At 36.6% G+C, this 21,064-nt stretch overlaps 3 protein-coding genes across 3 annotated transcripts; 2 read left to right on the top strand and 1 right to left on the bottom strand.

Annotated features, from left to right (window-relative positions):
• Positions 1-10,100: 10,100 nt before the first annotated feature.
• On the top strand, positions 10,101-12,841 carry LOC114364649 (uncharacterized). The gene is made up of 4 exons (XM_028320875.1): positions 10,101-10,216; positions 10,701-10,776; positions 11,028-11,146; positions 12,651-12,841. The coding sequence occupies exons 1-4, from the start codon at positions 10,129-10,131 to the stop codon at positions 12,791-12,793; spliced, it is 426 nt and encodes a 141-aa protein (XP_028176676.1). The 5' UTR covers positions 10,101-10,128; the 3' UTR covers positions 12,794-12,841.
• A 1,340-nt stretch (positions 12,842-14,181) lies between these two features.
• Positions 14,182-16,401, bottom strand: MED18 (mediator complex subunit 18). The gene is made up of 5 exons (XM_028320886.1): positions 16,179-16,401; positions 15,975-16,106; positions 15,507-15,711; positions 15,219-15,331; positions 14,182-15,035 (listed from the first exon to the last, which is right to left on the bottom strand). The coding sequence occupies exons 1-5, from the start codon at positions 16,272-16,274 to the stop codon at positions 14,910-14,912; spliced, it is 672 nt and encodes a 223-aa protein (XP_028176687.1). The 5' UTR covers positions 16,275-16,401; the 3' UTR covers positions 14,182-14,909.
• A 2,813-nt stretch (positions 16,402-19,214) lies between these two features.
• Rrp4 (exosome complex component Rrp4) lies at positions 19,215-21,037 on the top strand. The gene is made up of 5 exons (XM_028320824.1): positions 19,215-19,426; positions 19,549-19,786; positions 20,045-20,179; positions 20,314-20,499; positions 20,621-21,037. Exons 1-5 carry the CDS (start codon positions 19,302-19,304, stop codon positions 20,834-20,836), a joined length of 900 nt encoding a protein of 299 aa, XP_028176625.1. The 5' UTR covers positions 19,215-19,301; the 3' UTR covers positions 20,837-21,037.
• The last annotated feature ends 27 nt before the right edge of the window (positions 21,038-21,064 follow it).

The following is a 21,064-nucleotide window of genomic DNA, read 5'->3' as shown; positions in this document are numbered from 1 at the left end:
CGCCATTCAACGCTTCGTTAACAACGAAACTGAAAATGGCTCTAGATTTGTAATTTTGATAAAGACAAGTTAGATTTCAAATAAAAACAAAAGATTTCGAAGTAAAATATGCATTTTAGTTAAAATTAAAATTGTCTCTACCTGTAGCGGAGAATAATGTTGTGGCAGGCCTTTGTTCAAACGATCATAGCAAATGTTGTGACAGGGATAGAGACATGAGATTTTTGGTTTTACAAAGATAATACGATAGAGAATAATACAAAGTAATAAAAACCACCTGTTATAGGGGCATTTTTTGGAGAAATTTATCAAATAACAAAAAAAACACGAATTTAAAAGCACATTTTTTTCAAAACGTATCATTTTTTTTATTTGTTGGCATTTTTTGTGTATTTTATGTATTTTTTTAGTATCGCCTGCTATTTAGCATTATTACTGTTTTTATTTTATCAGGATATACCGCTTAGTTTAAAAGTTATTACGTTTTCTTTACAATAAGTAATTGGAAGAAAAAATATTCATTAAAAAATTAAAAAAAATCTCAAAAATTTTTTGACCTCTTTTTTGTCGATAAAAATAGGTCTAGTTTCATCTATTTTCATATGTACACTTTAACGTGACTCACACTGTATATTTTTAGGCGAATAAACACATTTTGTCTGACGGCTATTAATAAGTACTTTTCATTTATCAATGTTTATGATTCTCTTAAACACGACAATCAAATAACGAGTCTATAGTTAGGTATAATTACTTATCTGTATCGTATTTTTCATAAGTAGGTAGGTATTGTAGTGTAGAAAGTTCGCTTATCAAAAAACAAAGAGATGCTGTTGAAGAAAAGCAACTCCGGTATAAATGACTGTCATAAAATCAACACTGCTTGCTTGAAAGCTGCATTATTTACTTACCTGTTGGGACAAAAGGATATTAAGGTGGATGGGGGTCCACTAAACGAGTTTGTTTCCTCGGCGCAAACACAAAATAATTAACCGCGGTACCTTTGTTTGCCTCTTCCAGCAATTCCTTTAACTCAAGGCGTTTGTAGTCCCACCGCTCGCGTTCGGGAATCGTTTGCTTTGATGTCAGTGCCTAAAGATCGCGGCATGAAAACAGGCACCTTCCGGTACCTTTCAAAGATTTGGTTGATAACAAACTTATGGAGACAAACATAGATGTTCACACAAATCCAATTTAGCGTGGCTAGTGCAACGTTGACGCTAGGCAATTATCTTGGTTCGTCACTTCAGGAAGCCATACCCAACGGTTCATGCGCCGCACCTGCATACTGCATATTGAATACGGTTACGGTTGCGATCAGTAGGTATACCTTTATTCTAATGTTTGCAATTATGCGTAGTTATATTGCAGTACATGCATAGTTGCACAGTGCACATACTTACGCATATTGATAGAATATGACTAAAAGAACCATTAAAGGAATCAGTAATACCTAATGATGATTTTGTATTCGTAGTAGCTGCTGCTGCTGCTGTGTCGAGTGTATTATTGTTAGCGAATAGCGACGTATTTGTCAGAAAATAATTTAGATTTAGATAGCATGCATGAGTGAATGTTTAAAATGGGTAATTGGTCTGGTAGAGGAGTTGTACATTTAACAAAGATTTTTTCTTGATGTAGAGTAGGACGTGGTATGGTGGTTTAGTACAAAAACGTTTAACGGTCTGATGAAATTTTGTTGGCCTAAATAAAATATTATAAATTTTCCTGAAAGCAATGCAGCCAGTGTTTGTTACCGTTTGCAATAATAGAGCAACCTTTAGGACTCGAGTGGCAAACTCCTAAATAAATCAGCTCGGCGTCACTGCAGCCCACATAAATAGCCGGAGTCACAAGACAGACGAGGCGGCGCGCGGCCGGCCGCCTGCGCCTGTGTGCGTGATGCTCGGCCGATGCGCGCGCGCACCGCTTGGCGCCAACGTCGTTCGCGTGTTATTTCCGACGCCATTACTCACATCAGCTTCGACTAATTATAATATGCTGCAAGCTCACATTGCTCACTGTTCTCTGCCTACATCTACATGCCTACAAACATCAGTACAGTTTTCAGGACCGAATATGAAACCCTTAAAATAATCTTGTTTGAAAATTTAGATATCCATTATGTATGGTGTCATTGGTGTCTGGTAGTTAGTCCATTGATATCAGTGGTAGACCATTGGTCAGAAACTGATTAGTCAGACGCTGCACTAAAGATGAATAATAAGAAGGAAAGATGTTTCAATCTCAATTACCTAATCTCAAATGATTCTTAATTAGCGAGGTAATGTTCAATTCTTAGAAGAGCTATCGGGTCTGTTAATTGATAGCGCTACTTCGGCGAGATCACAGAGGTGTCGGTGCGGTTGAAACGGCCCGTATGTAAACACAAACGCAGCGAACTAGGTAACGCAATCGCGCGCCCCCTGACACCGGCCCGGCCAGCACTGATATCACGGTATCCACAATAGCATACAGCGATAGCATTGCCAACTTCGTGAAATAAAGCAGAAATATTATGTTAATCTTTGCATAGTCGTTAATTTAAACTTTTCGAATTGCCAGTTCATCGAGATTTCTTAAAATTTACCTCTATGGCCGTCATAGGCTAGTAAGAGTTTAACGGCGATCTAAAATAAGAAAAACTTAATTGTTAACTTGCTCTTTAGCAAGGATACTCGAGGATAAAAGTAAAATTACAAAATTAACACAGTCTACAGGCATGTTGCCGTTTCCGGTTGACTCTACCTACCTAAATGCGTCACTCCATTTTGTAATTCTAGTAAAATTATGACGATCAAATGTCTCGCTTTCAGAATTCTTTATCGCGGTCTTAGTTAATGCACAGGAAATAACCCTGAGCATGATTTCGTGGATTGTGAGCGTTTTAAGTTTGGCGACGTTCCACCATCGCGACAGGGGTCAACGATGTGACAGACGCTTTTTAAATCTTTTCAAGAACAACGACCGACCATGACGCAAGTAAGACTTCGAGCTGTGGTAGCAACACTTTCTTTTCTAGTAAATGCAATAAAAATATAAAGCAAAGATTTCAACCAAAATGTAGAATATGGCTTGGCATATTACAAATTAATTGTAAAGATAGGCTCTACAATAATTTCATTTTATCTTGCTGTATTGCTTTCGAATAACTTAAATTACATAATAGTTATGTAACTTTTCACTTGATTAAGACATTTCTCGTGTTTCACCATGTTTTTCACGATAAGGGCGGCCTATTATCCGATCCCACCAGGTTATCTAGCTAATGAAATCACTCTCTACCATATTTTTGTCGCAACTTGTTCGTTGAATAATGATTCTCGGTACTAAACGTAGTGGTGCCAAGATAAAAATATCTGTAACAATGTACCTATGTGACGACGCCTAATTATAATTTCTATACAGCGCTAAGCGTTAGAAAAATCCGATGGTCGTCTGATTTTCGAAGATAATTTTATACATTTTATGTATGTGCGATAGAGACCACCCGGTGTAAGCGCGGGTATTCTAAATCCTAATCAATGTCATAAATATTATGGGAGCAAGGGGATCTCATCGCATCATCGAAAATCTTGGTTAAGCTACGATAAGCCAAAAGATTTTCTTGATGCTTTTCGTGACATTAAAGTGTTTACCTATTGTAATCTATGGGATAGAGCTTAGCTTGGAATGTGTTTTAGGTTACACGCAAGAGAGAGATAAAAATTTATAAAATTGCCTTTTTTCTTAACGCATAACGGATCTCAGAATGTTATAGTTAAGCAACATAATCATGGTAAAGGTATTTCTTATCAATACTTGCAAGTCCATATGGAGTAGATGACCCCGTTTTTGAAACAAAGAATGAGTCAGTATTTTGTCATTGTAGAAATATGCACAACTACGTCCACAATTGGTAGATAAATGCTGGATATTGCAGCGCAATTGAACTGGTTCATGCATTTGAGTCAGTTGTGTTTATCGCTGTAGTAGTTAAGTAGCTATTATACATGCTAAAATATGTATAAAAGCCGTTATTTGAATCGATATTAAGATTATTAACTCTTTTCCACTTGTATCTTGTAAGAAATTAATTTGGGAAGATGAAGTTTTAAATATACGGTTCCTCTGGAGAGTCCTAGAATGTCCTTCAACTATTCTTTGTTCTGTCTGTTGAGTGATGAATCTAATAAACTACACTTTAATACCTATACGCACTACGCTTTTTCATCATGTTGTGCAAATTCCCCACATAATTTACCTACTTAACATACCTATCAATCTACCAACTGTCTGAATGTTCTGGGGAAAATCTGATCTCATTAGTTTTCTAATATTTTGTAGTTGTTTAGCTAGGTAATAATAGTTTGAATAAGTCTGATTGGAATTTACTGCCTATTTCGTATCGTTGAGAAAAACATTAAGAATTATAAGCATAGAGAATTAGAAGCGCCACCGAGCAATTTATTGCGCAGTGGTGTGAGGGGGTCCGGCAAACAAACGCAAGCTATGAGCCGGAGTCGGAGCTCAGCGACAAGTTGTCTGGCAGGGCAGGCGCCGCGCGCGCCGGCCCCCACCCCGGCGGCCGGATTATTACGGACTTGACGCCGGTTCTCCCTCCCCCTCGCGCGCCTCACCGCGCTCCGTGCTGCGCCCGCGCCGCCGTTTCTGAGAAAACGATACCGCCGATATTCAACGCACACACTCACGCGACAACAACACATGCAAGACGCAAAAATAATGATGCCACTATCTTCGACATAAGAATTTAATTTATGATCTTCCAACACAACTGTACAGATAACAAGAAACTTGAAACTGATGAGATGTTTAAATGAGTAGAGCACCTACCTACTCAATTCCACACCACCAGTGAGGGAAAACTCTTACGTAGTCTGTAAAAATAAATAATTTAGGTACCTACTTCTTACTTAAGTTATCTGTTGTTTAATGAACAACAGTAAAACAATATTTTAATGAGCATACCTAATATAAAAAAGTCTTGGACTAAAGATAATAATTATGTAGCCATTTCATGAGAATCTAGACGTCTAATAATATTCATGTCACAACAACAAACTTCAGAGCAACAAGTTTATGTCATTGATCAACATAAACGGTGCAGAGCAGAGCGTGCAGCTCACCAGCAAATGCAAATAGAGCTCGTACGACTTGCATAAAAAACCGGTAGGTACCCCTCCTTTGCTAACTTGGTGAATTTTATTATTAATCGAAACATTAATATTGCCATCTTGGATAAATGGGAATTCAAGACGTGTTAAAAATGGAATGTAGAGTCAGTAGATTTTTCGAAACTATTACAAATTTATAGCGGAATGATAGTTTTTCTACAAAGATGACAGCGTGAATCTTCGAATGCTGAAGTAGGTAATAGGCAATAGCTACTTGCATAACGATTTATAATATTCAGTTTTTTAAGTAGGTAGATCTTTTGGTCGAATCTAAAATAAAAAAGCAACAACTCGGGCAAGGTAGAGCAGAGCGCGGTTTGGAAGGACAGGTTGTTCGGAGAGGTCCGTGTCGAGATACATGTGGCATCCTCGCGTCCGTGATTGAATCGGACTGATACCTTTGCATGGGTGGGTAATCATCAACACAAGGGAAATGAGCGCCGTTGGCTTGGCATCGCCTGTGGACACATCATACGTGCTTCTGAGTGCGTGCCCGCACACATTCTCGCTTTTACATGTCGATAACGTAGGTAGGTACAAGTTTTTGTCGGTGTGCGTAGATAATTTATCGGCGAGCGCCGCTTGGCCGTTGTGACTCGGCTGGTGAGGTGGGTCGCACTTTATATGGAGAGTTGTCTAATCCACTGAATAAATTACCACTGGACCTAGGTTTCTCCTGAATGACTAATAGACGTATAAAGAATTAGCTCAATGTCCGCAATGCCTAGGTGGTAGAGACGCTTTCTAGAATAGTGTGCAGGTAATGCAGTAGCCGCTTGAATGTGAAATCTACGGTACTTACTCATATTAAATAGTAAGAAAAGAAAACAAATACTTGCCTAAATAAGTATAGTAGCTCTATCTTATCTCAGAAACATTAACAACTTGTATTATACGAACGAATCAGTTTCAAAGACCTAGCGCATGTAATCGCTGCTGATATTTGGGTATGCCAGATTTAGATCTACAGTCCACCAGTAATTAAATATTATAACGATTGATATTTGTAAGAGTATCGTATCGCTAGCTCATATCTCAGAGTATTTATTAACTGGCGAAGATGACGAATCCAGTGTGGTAGTGTGGTGTAAATGTGAAGTGATAAGTGAACCAGTCGCATTTGAGTGCGTAGCGTCCGGGCCGGCTGCTCGAGGCAGCGAGCATGCGCGATCACAAAGAAAGTGGCGCCTGCACCGGCTCGTCATACTGCATAACTGCAACATGGCGCCTCATTTGCGCGTTATGTGCGCAACTGGCCATGAATTACAAACAATGGACATTTTATGAAAGCACTGAACATGTAGATGTTGGATAAAAAGTTTCCAGTATGTGCTCAGATTATAATATTTGTTTAAATAAATTGCTCATGCTCTACATTTTAAGTGTATTGAAACACTGACTACTGACCGTTTGACCCACTTGTATTGTGACGTATGATTTACGAGTCATTGCACTTATAATTTGCTTGTTAATAAAGGGCTATTAACTCAAATGAACTAAAAACTCAATTAGGTGTTATCTATCTCGAAAATGAAGAAACTAACGTAGATTTGTGTACCTACACTATGATACACTGCCTAACTAATTCTACCTTATGTTTTACCGAGTCGACTGCCTTTACGAATTAAGGGCAGCGATTACTACATAAGGGCATTCTTAAAGGCCTATTAAGTTCAGAGACACGCAGCCAGCGGACCGTTGAAGGTTGGAGAGCTCAAGTTACTCCGCCACACGTCAATAAAGACAATACAAACGGGGTTATGGATGATATTTACTAACATTATTTAAATAGATTGTAGATTATTATCAATTTTATGATATAAACCAGCCTTTGTCTGTAGCTCGGACACCCGCTTGAGGATGTAGTTTTGTTGCATCAACTTCAAACAGTATGTAGAGTCACGCATTTTTGTCGAATGAAATAAATCATTCAGTTTTTTTCGCTGTGTTTAGTTTTTGTTTGAGGTTTTTTAAAGTCGTTTTTTAAGAGTTTCATAAGCCTTCAGTTTGAAAACCTCGCCGATGGTTGACAAAAAGCTAAACAATACAAGTTTTTGCAATTACATAAAATAAACTTTCAAAGTTGGCACCATCTGCGAAAAGCCAAATAGGTTCCCAATGTTCTCATCTCAGCATTAGTCAAGACGTTATCAAGAAGGAGTTACATTATGTTGAAAATTATTTTCAGGAAAACCGAGGATTAATTAATAGCACGGAAGTAATGAATGGTGATATAAAATCAAACGGCATCACATCACATTTCAGAAATTAATGCTTCATACAATACATATGAAAATAACCTGAAATTAAATATTATGTGATGGAATGATGATGGTTGATAGTGGTTTACCGGTAGCCGTTAAAAATATTTGTGTATGTATTCTGTTATGGAAGTGGATTTTGAAGTATTACTTAATGTTTTAGCTAAAAAGGCGGTTGATACATTGCATCACTGCGCAGTTATGCGCACTATGCACGGTTGTAGGGATAAGGGCTCCCGCGCTCGCGCTGGGTGAGCGTCAAGGTGAGCGGGCACGGCAGCGCCGGCGAGTCTGCTGGGTCGCCCCTCTGCCCGCGCCCCACCACATACCTCCGTGTGCTTTACGCTTGAATCACTCGCACTTCTTCATTAAAAATATAAAATCATAACTAACTAATAAGAAATGTAGAACATCCGAAACATTCCGATGCTGCTCAAGCAGCAGAAGAAAGCGATCTGTTAACACGAATGATGCGTAACGACGTCTGCTTTATTAAAACTTCGAGGTGCATGTAGCAGAAAATCAATTGTATAGAACCGCTAGCGCAAAGTAAAAATTAACATAAGTAAGTAGTTTAGAATGCATTGCAATGGCATGAGGAAGTTTGCTCGTGTAAAGTAATTAAAAACAGTTATTTAACAATTGTTTTAGCAGGCTCTACATTTTAAACATCCAATTTAATCCCCCATTTAGCTCAATTAAAACAGCTCTCTTTCTGAAAACCTAACCCTCTTTTTAAATGCGAACCTATTTAGAATTTTCAATACCACACGGCACGGGTATCACAGATTCTGAATCACTATATTTATCATTCGTTTTCGTTCCAGTGAATTCATTCGTTAGTGTATTGTATTGATTAAACTATCGCACATAAATTGCGTTTCAACAAAAGCATAAACCGTGTAACTGTGAATAAAGTCTAGAAAATTGCTTAGCTAAGTTGTCGATAAATATACGAGTGGATTTTCGAGTGGTTTGCACATAAGCCTCCTGACACTGCCCACGCAGCCAATCGTCCTACGCGCGCGGCCAAGCTTCGTTCACAATCTTGTGTATACGCATTATACATACTTAATGATTAATCGTGATCCATGCTAGAGCCTGCCTACACATATTTATTTCACCTTCATAACTCATCGCACAACAAACCCTATTCATAGAGGCTATAGCTCATATTGCAGCACTATAGCTGTCACTCATCCTAAGCAGGTGTTGTTTGAATGATCTATCATATTCACAGATGCTTTCCTACTGAATAACATCACATAAATATGCATGACAATGATTGCTAAATACGTACATGGTTGCTATTTAAGTTAAATAAACAGAAGTGAACTTTTCAGATGCCTATTTAGTCGCCAAAAGTATCGCTATTTACATCGAAGGACATAGGTAAATGTAGAGTACTACTTACATGGTACTACAGAAGAGGTTGCGATTAATATAAATGTGAAAGTTGGAATTTGTTAAGTATTATTAACTAACCAACTCCGTTGGAATGCCTTATTTGGCACCACGTGCAGTGCCCTGTGAACCGTACGAATATTACGACTACATAAGTTTCTGACTTGTTTGCCGTTTACTTTTTTTTTCTACATTAATTTATGCACATTTCAAGTGGTTTTATAAGGTTTTTATTATATGAACGAATGTAGTTTTTAAAAGGCATGTAGTTTGTGGGAGGTATCTAAAAACTCTATTTCGGAAAAAGGCAATGGTAATAGAGTTGTAAGCAGCGCAGTATTCAAAATTGTATAGAACAGCGGTGGCCAACCGGTCGATCGCGACTATTAGTCCAGTCGATCGTGGCAAGGCAAAAAATACTACATGATTGTGTACTAAACTATGCTGTTTCATTTAAGATTTCAAGAAGTGTGTAAGTGGTAGATCACCCAGGGTTTCGTTAGTAAACAGTAGACCTTTGTCTAATCAAGTTGGCCACCCCTGGTATAGAAACATCAAGTCTAGGCGTAACAATGACCGACTATGTGTTTTTTCCTGTAAACGCAACGTCAGTAATTATTTAAAGTCATAGATACCTACGAACGATTGCTCAACAAAACAGATTATTGCAATAATCACGCAACGTGGCCGGCTCGACCTCTAGTATCGCAAACAGCAGTCAGCAACCGAAATAGCTATTAAAGGATCCAGCGCAGGTTATCGGTACGGGACCATGCGGTCAGGGTGTGAAAACAGGGTTGAAGAAATCGGGTTTCATTTAATAAATAAAATCTTATAAGCTGATGGACAACTTTATACATACAACTTTTACTAACAGAGAAAAACTAAATCGCAGTAATAGAGATCTAGAAATAAATGACCCAGTCGCTGTGCTAGACATAACATGGTCCCTTCAATACGTTGCACGTATTGTAAGTGTGTCTGAAAAATTTATACGGACGGATAAATGTAAGCATGACTAAAATGTCTTATGATGAACCAGCTCTTACATTTATTTACATTGTTTTGTGTTGTTTGTTTCAAACGTACACATACTAAGACTGGTGTTTCAATGACTGCCTTTTACGGTGTGTTTTTCTTAACAAAAGATGGTATGTTGGTAGCCCTATGAATCTCATTACGGTAATTATCTTGCACATCGCGGATGCGCGGACGCCGCCGTCCGTGAGTCACCTGCGCATCGTGATCCAACTCACGTTTGTCGCCACTCGCTTGCACTCGAACCTCGGATGTTTTATTTACCAACACATTTTTTTATTTTATTTAGTTGCTATCCAATAAACAACCTACAACCAATACGGACAGATAATTTTACCTGTAAGTATGGCAATTGCGTATTTTCAGCTATTAAGTCTGTCGCCGTTAGATCCCAAAATATGGAAACAGAGGTAACAAACGGTGGAGAATACTACTACTCTACTCTATAATTGCTGATCTGTTTCTTTGCAATACTATTTACGGATTGCTGACTGGACTGGCCAACCATTTGATCACGCAAAGCATCAAATTAAAAAAGTTAGTAACAAGTAGTAAGCTACACCACTTTATGTTGCTTATTTAATCAAACGATAAGGAAGTCAGTGATGTGCGTAATTCATTTTGACTAAAACATGCAAGTCTGGATACTGGCAACATGTATTGCTTTCAATATTATCATCAGTGAGTAACAAAAACACATGATTGTTTTTTAAAGTTACCCATGTTATTTCATGTGAATAATTAATGAAGATCCGATCATTTGAATGTTAATAGATTTTTCTTTGCAATTTAATAATCCAAACTACTGGTTGCTAACCGACAGGTCCGTCAATTGCTTTAGATTATACTGAAGGTTCAAGACTTGTTTACAAAAGAAATCCAGCTCCTGATGGACACAGGTAAGGAATATAGGTATAATAGAGAAAATATAATTTTGTTTTAGTAATTTGTAAATACAAACAATACAAGCTACATAGTATGCTTGTGTTACGAGTGGGTTCACCACAATAGTCCAGTGGTGCAGCGCGGATCGAACCTGCGTTCCTTGGATCCGACCCGACACATTACCATTGGGCTATTGTCGCTTAATTTCGCACTGGTGGTTCAAAGTATACTTAACTTAAACAAAGTTTGTTGCTATCGATTACAGATGTGGTGTATGTCCAACGTATTTCCAGAAAATCTGCGCTTTCAATTATAGAACCAACGCAACGTTTATTTTTGATAACCACTGCGTTATGGACCTATACAACTGTATCCAAGGAACGGGTATGTTTCACATGTGGATTCTTGCAGCATTTATTTATCTTCCAGTTTTTAGCGGTAATTTTAATTACAAATGGCCATACAGGAAAGAGGAATAACACTGGTCAACAAAAAATCAAAATTAAAATGGTGCCGAGATTCTGTTGATAGTTTATTATTAGGTGTGTATTAGTAATAATAAAAATAATTTTATTTTTTTTTTCCTACGTGTAGTTTTTGATCTACCCTCAGTTTTAAATTTTAGCTTTAATCGGTACTTTGGTTGCACAGTTTGTAATGTTATCGGTATATTTTTATAACGAAATTTATTTTAATATCATGTCTGCATTGCCAAGAAGTTGCCTCAACGATCCAAATGTAATTTATTACATTTGTGATGTGTACACAGTTAAGAATTTCAAAAATTTAGGCAAAATTTTAATAAAAAGTGCTTATTTTTCTTACTTTAAGTCGGAAATTGTGGTTGTATTCAAGCCGTGGATACCCGAAATTGTTTGTATAATCTGCTGTGAACACTGAGGCAATGTTTCAATGGTCAAAGAAGCCATAACATGAAGTTCAGAGTGGAAAAAGTGAGGAAAAAACAAAAAAAAACCTGGTTTGAGCATAAAAAAAGGTTAAAGCAGAAAATTTTTGATGGCCCACAAATAAGAATATTAATAAAAGATACTGATTTCTTAAGTTTGATGGACGTTTGGAACGATTTACGTGGACTTATTTCGTTGAAGTTACTAAAATTTTTTTCGGATATCACAGGACTAATAACTACTATGAAATTGTGAGACATGCCCTAAAAACTCAGGATGTAATAATTTTCATCAAAGGGCACTACCTCCACAGTCATCTTGACCAATTCCCAGAGAATCTTGGGTCACTATAGCATGCTATAGCTAAGAACAGGGAGAGCGATGCTATCAAGACCTAAAAACCATTGGAAGAGAGGTGCCAAGGCAGATGGGATAGCTATATGATGGCTGATTACTGCTGGAGGATGTAACGTGATAGTTCCATTACACCTCATTCACAAAAGTCGTGGAAAAGAAAGTTTTTAAGCACTTCAAAATATTATAAACGCTGATTTTGGTGAAATTTTGTATTTTTCTATACACGTCAAAATCTAGAAAACCACACGTAGGAAATCAACAAATTTGCTACTAAAGCAACCAGTATAAGGTCCTTAATCAAAAAATATATACAGTTCCTTGGCACCAAAACCACTGTTGACCAGTGTAATCAATCCCATTCACTACAATATGCGAAGGGATTAAATAAAATAGTTTCTAGAGTAAGTACTAAGGTTGATGACTGCAAAAAAAAAAGATTCGACCAGTTCTCATGCTGAAATAATTATTTCGAAATAATTATTTCAGCATGAGCCTTTGTTTCTTCATTTCGTGATACATATTTTTCCGTTTTAATGGATTTTAGATCTTAAAATTCGGAGATAATTGTAATACCTACTGCGTAACTGGAACAAATAGTAATTGATTTTTACCTAATATTTTAGAATTCGTTCCGCTAAAGTATGAACATTGCTTATACTTCGGAAACTTCGCATACGTCCACGGGTATAAATATGAAGACATAGATTATGGAGAAGATCACATAATAGTGAAAAATACGCAGAAGAATCAAGATTTTGTCAGATAACTGTTATATGCACAATATAATAAAAAAGTATTAATTTAAAGATTTCTGTTAAAATAATAAAATTCTTTGTACCTAAGTCTTACCTTACCTACGATATCAAGAAAAAAAGACCTTATCCAAGTAACAACTACTATTCTAATTATAACTGTTTTTAAATAAACTGAATAAAATTTTATTATTTGATAAAAACTAAAGGAGATTGAACTTGTTAATAAGTTAGTGTAAAATCATTTTGCAATGTTCAGTGGGCCGTATTTTTAACACGTTTTGCAGTTAATTGATATACATAATACCGTGTTTTTATTTCACTGGTTACGCTAAAAACAATTCATCCATGAAGTAGTTAGGTATGTCGATCGATACCAAGGTCGATACTCTCCGAGGCATCAGCAAGATACGTAAGGTAACACTCTTCTAAAATTAATCCACGGCAAGTAATAATAACTCTCAAATCATTATAAAGTATTTATTATTTATTCTACCACAGTCATTATCAATAGGCAGTTTTCATGCAAGCATGTAACGGTTTTTAATACTAGTTTTTTACATTTACATGAGCTTATTATTTGAGGAGAATAGGGTATTATTTATTTTTACATTTTATTTCTTACAGAGTTAGTTATTGGCAGCGGTAAACATAATATACTGCCTTGAGTCTATTTAATAATTAACTAATTATTATCAAGTTATAAATGCTTTCAAGTTATTAATTAAACAATGGTTTATTTGATATGTATGTTACGGTCAAAGTGATAAATGTGAAAATTATGAATAATCGCCGGTTATTATGAATAATTACCGCATGATTTGGTAAATGTGCTTAATATGAGGACATTTATGTGTGTATAAAACTAAATAGGCGGCTTAGGGGTGGCCCAAGGCCCCCCCCCGCCGCACCTTAACCTATTTTTCACTTTAAATCAAAACATTATGTTATAGGCATCATGGAAAAGTAATATTATGCAAGAAACATTCCAAACTCANTAAATGTGCTTAATATGAGGACATTTATGTGTGTATAAAACTAAATAGGCGGCTTAGGGGTGGCCCAAGGGCCACCCCCGCCGCACCTTAACCTATTTTTCACTTTAAATCAAAACATTATGTTATAGGCATCATGGAAAAGTAATATTATGCAAGAAACATTCCAAACTCATTATGCCAAATTATATTAATATATGATATCAAAATGTTCAAAAGTTTGGCTGTACACGAACATAAACACAAGATATTGTTCTCTTTTATGAAATTTGTTAGTACTAAGGTTGAATTATTAAATAACAACTGTTAAATGTGATTCATTTATCACTTTTTACCGGGACTGTCGGGAATTATTCATAATAACCGGTTATTATTAATAATTTTCAATTTATCACATTAACCGTAACATGTATTTGTAACATTTCATATCCTTTAGACAACTTAAAATCCGATTGTAGTTAGATAAACAAAGAAAGTTCCAAAACGGAAACATGTTTCATTTTTTTTTATATTTCTTTCACTAAGAAAATGCTACTTATTCTATTCGTAAATGAATGAATATGTCAATTATCCTATTATACTAAAAAGAAACTTAATATTTAATTAGTTATCTATAACTGGCTGATCTAATTATAATCATAATTGATCAATTGAGAGCCAGTGTATTTTAAAGTGATACATAAATCAATGAAAAATTTTTTTGCAACAAATGAAAATCTGACACACAAGTACTTACTTAGTGGGTTTTTGTCAGTCTAAGATAAGTTAGTAATACAGCAACAAATTTAAAGTTTTGTAAAATAATGTTGCTGAATACTTACTTCAAATGCTAAACTTTTTTCATACTTCTAACACAATCTGTTATTTTCTAACATTTAAAGACTTATTTTAATTAAATGGCATAATTTGTCATAAACTTATTATGGTAAGTACTTAAACTTTCATTTCGGAAAGATATACACTAAGTTTATATTTTATAATAATAATGAAGGTAAATTCAGTACAATATTTCTTAGATAATAAATGACTGATAAAAAAAAGTAAGTTGCACTTACTTTAGTCATGCAGTACTAAGGTTGTCTTCATAACACACCTCTGATTGTGATGCGAAGACAGCCTAAGTAAGGAACATGGGCTATGTGACTGTCATGTGCCCGAGTCGCTTGTAATCAATCTTGTCTAGTTGCACCAGGGGACGTAGTTGGTCAGCAAACGCACGCATGTCTTCACCGATTGCATCTTGCCCTTGAGGAGCCAGGACCTGAAAATGTGCAAGTTGCAGTGTGTTACAAACAATCCTACCCTTTCAACCTTAACAAATTTAAGAATGGTATTGGGAAAGTAGCAAAATTATAATTATTATTTTACTCAATGTTAGCTATGTAGGTAGTTTAAACACATTTGAAGACATTTCAAGAAAACAATGCAACGTTTGAATACTTACAGATAATTCTACCAGGTAGCTTTGTGAAATGGGTTCAGGAGGCATTGAGCTCTGAGATGTTTTGAAAACCTTAGCAACAGTAATTTTCATACGCCCCTTTCGGAACATATATCCTGTAAACAGATAAGAAGCACAATTAAATAACATTGTTTAAAAATAGTATCAACTGAATTAAAAGCTATATTATTTTTATAACACAAAAAATGTTCTTAGATAAACTTGCTAAATGTGAAGTTTAGTTTAAGTTACGTTTAATGTGTATTATCATACATTTTTGCAATTTAATACCTTTGACACTGTATTCAAATTCCACTCTACAACCCAGTTCATTCAGAAATTCAATCAGCATGCCACTGCAAGCAATGTCCAGGCTTGAACGTACAACTGTTGGTCTGTTCTTGTCACCAAGATCAGGTTGTCCGATATATCGAAGTTGATAGGGCATGTCACGAGCATCAAGAGCCTTGCGGACACGCAACATTAGAGGTGCAGCCTGCAAAGAAAAATTTATTTAATTAATAACTTTAAAAAAAATATTATATGAGCCTCCTTAAAAACGCGGACGCCCGCACGCTGTTCTGTATCGAAAAAGCGCACGCGGGTGCCGCGGTCAGCACCCGCCTGCCAGGGGCGCGCGCAAGCCTCGGGCGTGCATTTCCATCCAAAAGGGAATCGTGCGAGTTTATACAGAGACACTGATGACATCCATGTACAGATACAACAACTTTGGTTATTAATACAGATTATCTAATTTACCTGTCCATTAGGATCCCGCAGGCTAAAGCAAATTTCTTGATCATCGAAAGTCTCTGGACCAGCATCTACATTGTCACAGAGTCCTCGAAGACGATGAAGTAATACTTCTACTGCTGAATCTAGCACGGAACCCTGAAATAAATTGTAGTATTAAATTTCAACAACAGCACGGAATTAGGTAAAAAAAATTGAAGCCTACCTTACCTGTAGTAAATATTCTTGGTTGGGTATGATGTTGGCCTTCAATGCCTGTGACAGGCTGTCCGTAGCAGTAATGGGTGCAGCATTTGCAGCTGCCATTGTAAGTCAGAATATCAGAGGACTATTACAACCAAAAACCTTAGACGAAAATAGAAACAACAACAAACATAGAAAGAAAACGAGAAACACTTGCAGCAAACACAGTCATAGACTAAAGCAAAGACTAAAGAGTAATATAACCCCCTTATTAGTAAAACTTACACGCTCGTTGATCAGTGTTTTAAAGTGACGTTTAGTATGGAAATCACAGATTAGAGAGTATGTTGGAAATGTCATTTTAAAACAGTGATCAACAACTGTGTAACTTTTTATTAGTAAGGGGGTAAGTCTTTGGAGTAATAGACTAGAAAGACAGCCACAGACTAGAGAGTCGTGTCAAAATGAAAATGCCAAAGATTATGTAATTCTAGGATAGGTCGCGCAGCGAAAGTTGTGGCCAACAAGTAGTACTTATGTATAGCCTGACCAGTGGGTCTAGACAAAGTGCACATTTTAATCGCAAACCAGTCGAAAAGTGGTCGAAAAGCCCCTTTTTTGTATGGAGTTTTGACGGATTCGATTTTCGATTCGATCAAAAAGTGCGTTTTGTCTAGGGGGGCAGGAACATAAAAACCCTCGCCATGTTGCGGAAAATTAATGGTACTAATTTCTTTTAATGGCAACAGTATAGTTCCAAAATACTGAACTGTCCTATCGATGACATTGACAGCGGGGCGCCACCGTCAATACCGAATCGCTGGTTCCGATTTTTGCCATGTTGGAAACCATAAAGTTGAGCGATGGTAGCGCCCTCCTGTCATTGAGTTTGGCGGGACAGTTCAGCGTGGGTCATTTATAACTGTGGGTCTAGACAAAGTGCAAATTATAATCGCAAACCAGTCGATAAGTGGTCGAAAAGCCCCTTTTTTGTATGGAGTTTTGACGGATTCGATTTTCGATTCGATCAAAAAGTGCGTTTTGTCTAGGGGGGCTGAAAACTTCATTGACATGTCACCTTGCATGTCAGTCTGTCAGTCTATTGTTGTCAAAGTGTAAACAAACTTTATTTTAAATGTGCGCAATTGATTTTGTGAATTAAATTGCTAAAATCTTTTTATAGTCGTGAAAGAAAAGTGGTGCACAATGTGTTAAAGTATTTGTCGAAGAGAAATACTAAGGGTTCGGACAATATTTTCATTGAATAATGTTTCCGACAAAGGATGTCAAATTGACTGACATGTTTATCGTATAGTACAGTCAACTATGAAAATTAGCTGTGGTTTGTTTCAACTACCTATTTTAAAGTTTTTTGTCACTATGTAAGTGTTGAATTTTATGGAATTGGGAAAGAAGTACCGAGTTTGAAGCGTTCATAAGCAGACATTGTAGTTGAATATTCAAGTTCAGAATTTAATTATTGATGAATAATAATAAAATCCTAATTGCTCGATTGATGGTTTCATTTAATTTATTTAAACAAGTTTAAACAATTTATTTAAACGGTTGTGGGACGAGCCTGTCTGCAGAGTAGTGCGGGATAATTTACTTCAAACGTCTACCAACTCTGCAGACCGCGCTCGTCTCCTAGCCGTGGCTGAATGGGAATCAGGCCTTTGGCTGAAATCCCTACCCTCTCCTGCCCTTGGCACTCTGATAGACAACATTTCGTTCAGAGTGGCCATTAGTCTCCGCTTGGGGGCTCCTTGTTCTGTTCCTCATCGCTGCTCTTGTGGGAAGGATGTTGATCAACTTGCTCACCACGGTCTTTCCTGTAACAGAAGTGCTGGCCGAATCCCTCGTCACGCTGGTTTGAACGACGTCATTCGCCGGGCGCTTGTCAGCGCTCGTATTCCGGCCATCCTTGAACCGAGCGGCCTGTCTCGAAGCGATGGGAAGCGTCCGGATGGAATGACGCTTGTTCCCTGGGAGATGGGGAGGCCTTTAGTGTGGGACGCCACTTGCGTTGACACTTTAGCGCCCTCCCATCTTCCTACTACCGGCGTCAAGGTGGGTTCGGCTGCTGCTTCTGCAGAGGACCTCAAGCGGCGCAAATATGTAAATCTCAATGAGACTTACATATTTGAGCCGTTTGGAGTTGAAACTCTGGGCCCGTGGGGACCAAGCGCCCACAAACTGTTTCGTAAGATATCTCAGCGCTTAGTTGAGACATCTTACGATACAAAGGCTGGCCTTTACCTCGGCCAACGCATCAGCCTTGCCATCCAGCGTGGCAATGTGGCCAGCCTTTTGGGCACCTTCCCCCAAGGTAGCGATTTAGATGAAATTTTTTATTTATAAAGCTTGTATATACATAATTTTAATTTTTACCCTTTTTTTATTTAGTTATAGTTTAGTTTAGTAGTTATTTGTTACCATTTTGTTGTATATATGTATGTATAGATTATTGTTAGACTTAAATAAATTCAAAAAAAATCATAGTTTACCTATAATATAATATTTTTTGTTAATTTATAAAAATATTAAATTAGCCCATAATCCTGAATCCTGATACATAAAGTTAGCCTATTAATTTAATACAGGTACGACTGTACCCAGTGTTGCACTATCAAATGCAATTGACGCGCCTCTATGCCAGGTTTTTTATGTTCCTGGTCAGGCTATACACTGATGTAATATTTTAATACAAAAAACAAAGAACACAATAGTCACATTACGCATTAAGTTCAAATATCGAATTCATTTTATTAGGTTAGGTAACCTATTTTTTGTTAAATTGTCTACAAATGAGACGACAAAAAGTCGACTCCACAGTCGACTACAGCTACGCTAGCTTCAGATCTTTAAAAGTAAAAGGTGTTATTGGCCTCAACTCTCATTGAGCGCTCTTTAATTTTTTCATCGTATCAGTATCGTATCTTAGAAATCAATATACATCCTTGACCCTGAATGCATCATCGGCACAACACTAGGGCGATTTGTCTATGGTTTTTTTTATAACTGTCATCAATGTCATTTTTTTTACACTGTCAGTCCATCACTGTCAATGTCATTCTATTTCTTGAAATGTTTGTTGTTGTTGAATTATTTTTCGGTATTTGAGAGAAAAGATAAAGAAAAGTGATCAAAATGACCGGCCACGTTTCTATTAGACTAGCATCCGAACGAGTTAATCATTGTGTTGCTTCCAGTAATGAGTTGCCTAGATTTTATACACCTGGAGAGGTTATAACGGGCATGCAAGACTTTATGCGGTAAGGTATTTAGTTTGGTCGCATTTATTCAATGTTACAACTTTTTCTGCTTTTGAAATCATAAAGAGATAAGTTCATATTATAGGTATCATGTCTGATTTATTTTGATAAACAAATTTCAGTGGTCATGGAACTTATGCTGAAGATGATTCTCTGAAGGCTTCCGTAGCGGGTGTGATGCAAAAAGTTAACAAGTTGATTTGCATTCGTCCGTTGAAGAGTCGATATGTGGGTGAAATAGGAGATGTGGTGGTGGGCAGGGTTCTTGAAGTACAGCAGCGACGGTGGAAGATCGAGACTAACTCCAGACTTGACTCAGTTCTCCAGTTATCAGCTGTCAATCTACCTGGTGGTGAATTGGTGTGTGGAAGTTTTCCCATCATGAAATTACTTGTTCCCATAGTCATTGTATAATTTATTAAATGTCAGTGACAATATCTCCCTCTCTACTGACAGCCTATTGATTTATATATTTTTAAAATAACTTGAAAAAATAAAACTGCCTAAGGTGGTAATTGAACCCACGATCTTCTGCTTGCTGGGCGACTGCTCTTCCATCTGAGCTAAATAGACACTGAATAAACTTGTCGAAATATTCTAGTCTAATTTATGTTTCAGCGCCGGAGATCAGCTGAAGATGAACAGATGATGAGGAAACACTTGCAGGAAGGTGATCTCATCAGCGCAGAGGTCCAGAGTGTGTTCTCTGATGGGTCCTTGTCATTACATACCCGAAGCTTAAAGTATGGAAAGGTAGCTTTTGATTTTATTTCTTGTCTGTCGTTGAAGTTTTCCTTTTTTTAGATTAGTTTAGATTTTTTTTAAACTTTAATTTTAAAGTTTCTACTGAGGATACAACTAATAATATTATGTGGTGTTATTTGCAGCTGTCACAAGGCACATTGATAAAAGTGTTCCCATCATTGGTAAAGAGGAGGAAAAATCATTTTCACAATCTACCTTGTGGTGTATCAATTATCATTGGTAATAATGGCTTTATTTGGATAAGCCCACTAAAACATGATGTTATACCTGAAGGAAATAAAGATGAAATTGCTGATTATGAATTACAGGTAAATAATGTTTATATTATAAGTATGAATTTTCATTAGATGTTGTTTGTAAGACATTTTGACCATTGGGCATTAATATTATTTCTATGTTCTTGTAAATATGATTAATTTTTTTTTTCAGCCTGTGGATAGGTCAGATAGAGAAGCAATGGCCAGAGTGAAGAACTGCATTGCAGCTTTGGTTGCATCCAAGATGATGCTGGACGATACTAGTATAATGTTTGCTTATGAAGAAAGCCTGAAATATGATGCAGTGAAAGATCTGCTGGATCCTGAAGCAATGTTAGATATTGCCTTTTTAACACAGCATAGAATAAACAATATAATGGAAGACTAACAATTTGTTTAAGTTATCAAAGTTCCAAATGCAGCGTATTACCAGGTAAGTTAAAATTCTTTTGTATCAGCGCATTGATTTTATTATAACAAAAGTACTTATAAATTGCCAAACATGAAAATGCATTTTTATTAAAAGCACAAATATCGGTATATTATCAAAATACACTTTCATATAAAAACAATTATTTACATAAAATTGTGAAATCACAAAGGTATATTGCTCAAA

The sequence above is a fragment of the Ostrinia furnacalis genome, unplaced genomic scaffold, assembly GCF_004193835.3.
Source record: "Ostrinia furnacalis isolate ACB-3 unplaced genomic scaffold, ASM419383v2 OfSCF0433, whole genome shotgun sequence".
NCBI lineage: Eukaryota > Metazoa > Arthropoda > Insecta > Lepidoptera > Crambidae > Ostrinia > Ostrinia furnacalis.
Note: the sequence above shows the minus strand (reverse complement) of the source record. Positions and strands in the feature narration are given on the sequence as shown.

What these genes read in the sequence shown, in the direction of transcription:
- LOC114364649 (XM_028320875.1), top strand. Translation starts at nt 10,129, where the DNA reads ATGTTTTATTTACCAACACATTTTTTTATTTTATTTAGTTGCTATCCA. An exon ending in ACGGACAGATAATTTTACCT is followed by an intron (nt 10,217 to 10,700) that starts GTAAGTATGGCA and finishes GCTAACCGACAG; the next exon opens with GTCCGTCAATTGCTTTAGAT. An exon ending in CAACTGTATCCAAGGAACGG is followed by an intron (nt 11,147 to 12,650) that starts GTATGTTTCACA and finishes CTAATATTTTAG; the next exon opens with AATTCGTTCCGCTAAAGTAT.
- MED18 (XM_028320886.1), bottom strand. Translation starts at nt 16,274, where the DNA reads ATGGCAGCTGCAAATGCTGCACCCATTACTGCTACGGACAGCCTGTCA. An exon ending in ACCAAGAATATTTACTACAG is followed by an intron (nt 16,107 to 16,178) that starts GTAAGGTAGGCT and finishes AATTTATTTCAG; the next exon opens with GGTTCCGTGCTAGATTCAGC. An exon ending in GCTACCTGGTAGAATTATCT is followed by an intron (nt 15,036 to 15,218) that starts GTAAGTATTCAA and finishes GCACATTTTCAG; the next exon opens with GTCCTGGCTCCTCAAGGGCA.
- Rrp4 (XM_028320824.1), top strand. Translation starts at nt 19,302, where the DNA reads ATGACCGGCCACGTTTCTATTAGACTAGCATCCGAACGAGTTAATCAT. An exon ending in GGCATGCAAGACTTTATGCG is followed by an intron (nt 19,427 to 19,548) that starts GTAAGGTATTTA and finishes AACAAATTTCAG; the next exon opens with TGGTCATGGAACTTATGCTG. An exon ending in TTGCTGATTATGAATTACAG is followed by an intron (nt 20,500 to 20,620) that starts GTAAATAATGTT and finishes TTTTTTTTTCAG; the next exon opens with CCTGTGGATAGGTCAGATAG.